The sequence below is a fragment of the Lepus europaeus genome, chromosome 19 (genome assembly GCF_033115175.1).
Source record: "Lepus europaeus isolate LE1 chromosome 19, mLepTim1.pri, whole genome shotgun sequence".
Taxonomy (NCBI): Eukaryota; Metazoa; Chordata; class Mammalia; order Lagomorpha; family Leporidae; genus Lepus; species Lepus europaeus.
Window position 1 is genome coordinate 5,113,090 of NC_084845.1, and position 3,872 is coordinate 5,116,961.

General features: G+C 44.4%; 1 protein-coding gene across 1 annotated transcript; it reads left to right on the forward strand.

Moving 5' to 3' along the window:
- The first annotated feature begins 1,868 nt into the window (after positions 1 to 1,868).
- Positions 1,869 to 2,780, forward strand: LOC133748876 (vomeronasal type-1 receptor 2-like). Its single transcript, XM_062177952.1, has one exon. The coding sequence runs from the start codon at positions 1,869 to 1,871 to the stop codon at positions 2,778 to 2,780; it is 912 nt and encodes a 303-aa protein (XP_062033936.1).
- The last annotated feature ends 1,092 nt before the right edge of the window (positions 2,781 to 3,872 follow it).

Sequence of the window (3,872 nt, forward strand, 5' to 3'; positions counted from 1 at the left end):
AAAGATCTCATCAGTTTGTACCCACGCAGAATCACAAAGTGTAAAAATACTGTTTCAGTACTAGTTATAGCATCACTGCACATTAGACAACACATTATGGACAGATCCCACATGGGATGTAAGTACACAGTGACTCCTGTTGCTGACTTAACAATTTGACACTCCTGTTCATGGCGTCAGTAATCTCCCTAGGCTCTAGTCATGTTAAGACTTAAATCTACGACCTGAAACCATCAAATTATTAGAGAGCATTGGAGAAACCCTGCAAGATATAGGCACAGGCAAGGACTTCTTGGAAAATACTCCAGCAGCACAGGCAGTCAAAAACAAAATTAACATTTGGGATTGCATCAAATTGAGAAGTTTCTGTACTTCAAAAGAAAGTCAGGAAAGTGAAGAGGCAACCGACAGAATGGGAAAAAATATTTGCAAACTATACTACAGATAAAGGGTTGATAACCAGAATCTACAAAGAAATCGAGAAAATCCACAACAACAAAACAAACAACCCACTTAAGAGATTGGCCAAGGACCTCAATAGACATTTTTCGAAAGAAATCTTGCCATTTTTTAATTTAATTTTTTTGACAGGCAGAGTGGACAGTGAGAGTGAGAGACAGAGAAAGGTCTTCCTTTGCTGTTGGTTCACCCTCCAATGGCCGCCAATGGCGCTGCAGCTGGCGCACCGCTCTGATCCGAAGGCAGGAGCCAGGTGCTTCTCCTGGTCTCCCATGGGGTATAGAGCCCAAGCACTTGGGCCATCCTCCACTGCACTCCCTGGCCACAGCAGAGAGCTGGCCTGGAAGAGGGGCAACTGGGACAGAATCTGGCACCCCGACCGGGACTAGAACCTGGAGTGCCAGTGCTGCAAGGCGGAGGATTAGCCTATTGAGCCACGGCATGGGCCCCTTAATTTAATTTTTAAGATGTTATTTGGAAGGCAGAATGACCGAAAGAAGGAGGGGCATGTTGAATCTGCTGGCTCACCTCAAAGAGCTAGTGCTGGACCAAGCCAAAGCCAGGAGCCTGTGACCCCGGCCAGGTCTCCTCTGGGGGGACCCAAGTACTTGAGCCAGCTTCAGCCTCCTAGGGTGTGTGTTAGCAGAAGGTTGGCTCTGAAGCACATGCAGGACTCAAAGCCAGGTGCTCTAACATGGAATGCGGGTTTCCCAATCACCTGTCCTATGTCATTTCTGTTTAGATTTCTAACTGGTGTATGGTGGTATCAGGTAGTGACTTCACTTGAATTTTCATGAGTTCCAAGAACACTGAACATGTCTCCCATATTTGCTCATTGAACAATAGGCTTTATGGAAGTTTCTATTGGAAAGCTTTGCCTGTATTGTATTATGTGTTCTTTAACTGTTCTTTGCACTAAATATAATCTTCTCTCTTCTCTGTGTATGTATGTGTATATCATTTGAGGAAAGCCAGCTCATAATCTAACATGATCTAATTTACCATGTGTTTAATGTGTTGTGCTATTTAAGCATTTTTTAAATTCTAAGACCACATAAATATTCTGTAAAAATTTCATTATCTTTAAAATTTGATTGGCACTCCACTCAGAATTGGTCTGTCTGTGGATGTAGCTGTGGTCTGTCATCTCGGTATGACTAGCAAATATCGGTTTGTGTTGGCAGTGTTAGATTATGGCTCGTTCGTTCACTTTCCATTGCTTCTCCCAGGTGAACACCACCTCACGCTCCTGACTCTGAATGACATACACTGATAATCCTCTCCACCACTAAGTGCGTATTGATATCTTGGCAATCCCACAGGAGTACGTAAGGAAAGTCACTCTTGGTAATCATTTCTGTCAGCAAAAAGGGTGTTGGCATAACTTAGAGGGAAATGTGAGTGAAGGGATGATCTTCAGGGATTTCTCCAAAGGAGTGATCTTCTCGGCACAGACTGCTGTCGGGATCCTGGGCAACTTCTCACTTGTTTACTGCTACATTTTCCTTTCCTACACGGAACACAAGCTGAGGTCTACAGACTTGATTCTCAAGCACCTCATGATGGCCAACTCCTTGGTCCTTCTCTCTAATGGAGTTCCCCAGACGATGATGGCTTTCGGGTTCAAACATTTCTTCAATGATTTTACATGCAAACTTACTTTGTACATTCAGAGAGTGGGCAGAAGTGTGTCCATTAGCATCGTCTGCCTCCTGAGCGTCTTCCAGGCCATCAAGATCTGCCCCATGAACTCCACTTGGAAGGATCTCAAAGTGAAAGCCACAAAATACATCACTTTTTCCATTTACCTCTGCTGGATCCTGTACATGGTAGTAAACTTAATTTTTCCTATATATCATTCTGGAAAATGGAACAAAAATGTCACAAAGAAAAGAGACGTACAATACTGTTCTACAGACCGTGACAAAATCAGTGACTCACTATATACAGCCTTGTTGGTATTCCCTGAAGTGTTATTTTCTGTGCTCATAATCTGGTCCAGTGGCTCCATGACTCTCATTCTGTACAGGCACAAGCAGCAGGTCCAACACATTCACAGCGCTCACCTTTCCTCCAGGTTGTCCCCTGAATCCAGAGCCACCCAGAATATCCTTGCTCTGGTGTGCACCTTTGTGTCTTTCTATACCCTCTCTTCCATCTTGAATGCATGTGCTGCTTTTTCGTACAATTCCAGTTGGTGGTTGGTAAACAGCAATGTCTTCATTTCTGTGTGTTTTCCAACTGTAAGCCCCTTTCTTATGAGCCGTGACTCCCAGGTATTCAGACTCTGCTCTCACTGGGTGAGGAACACAATCCCCTAATGTCATAAACGTGTAAATTGACTTAGTCACTCATCACCCTTTAAACATCCATACAGAAACTTACGGGGGAACTGCTTGTCCCTCTAGGGTGAGCTCTGATGAGTATTGGTTGAACATGAGACCTAGGTGGACATAGCAAAGGTGACTACAGCAGGTTGCCCCCCTCTGCTCATACTATCCTGTGCTCATAATCTGGTCCAGTGGCTCCTTGCAAATCATCTTAGTTATGTGCTGTTTGAGGAACGTTGAACGGATTGAGTCTTAGTCCTCCAAAGCCAGTTTGGTGAAGTGGTATACTTGGAGGGGGGAGAATTTCCAGGAGCAAACACAGTGAAGAGAATTGCCGGAAGGCAGTTCATGGATTTCTCATGTTTGTAGAACACAAGTTATTCAGAAGACACTGTCTCTTGTTGGGTGTTTTTGCAAGCAGTAGCCTTGCAAGATGGAAACAGTGGGCAGACTTGTTCCTGTGTATTAAAATATACTTTCTCTTTTTGGGGTAAAGGGTATGACCAGTTTGTCAGGTTTTTGTCTTTAAAAGACTGGAATTTCCTATGCTTGGGGATGCTCGGGTATGATGCAAACTCGCCGCATGTGTAGTAGGTACCTACTCGGGCCTCACCGTGCCACCCTGAGTGGAATGGGCGTGGTGGGGCAAGGGAAGGTGTGACAATCAGAATCTTTGTACTGCCTGTTGTGTCAGGAGTAATGAAGATCTTAGATTTCAACCTAAGAATGTTCTGCAAGGATCTGTGAGTGAGTTGCAGGCTTGACTCGGACTTTCGGTTTCTAGAAGTAACCATTGGTGTTCAAAACTAGTTAGATAGCTCCCTAGCAGTTCTATTAAAGTTGGATTGACTACACTCAAAATCCAACTAATCTGGGTGTTCTGGTTAAGGTGTATTCTTGGGAGAACCAACTGGTATGTACCCCATTGAAGAATGTAAACTACTGGGGGAGGCAGGGATATGTATGGGACAGGTGAGAGCAGGACCAGGAGTGGGGCACTGCATAGGTAGAAGGGGAAGAAGTGAGAGGCCTCACTGGCAGAGCATCTTACAGGGAACTTGGAGTACAAGAAACTACTATAAG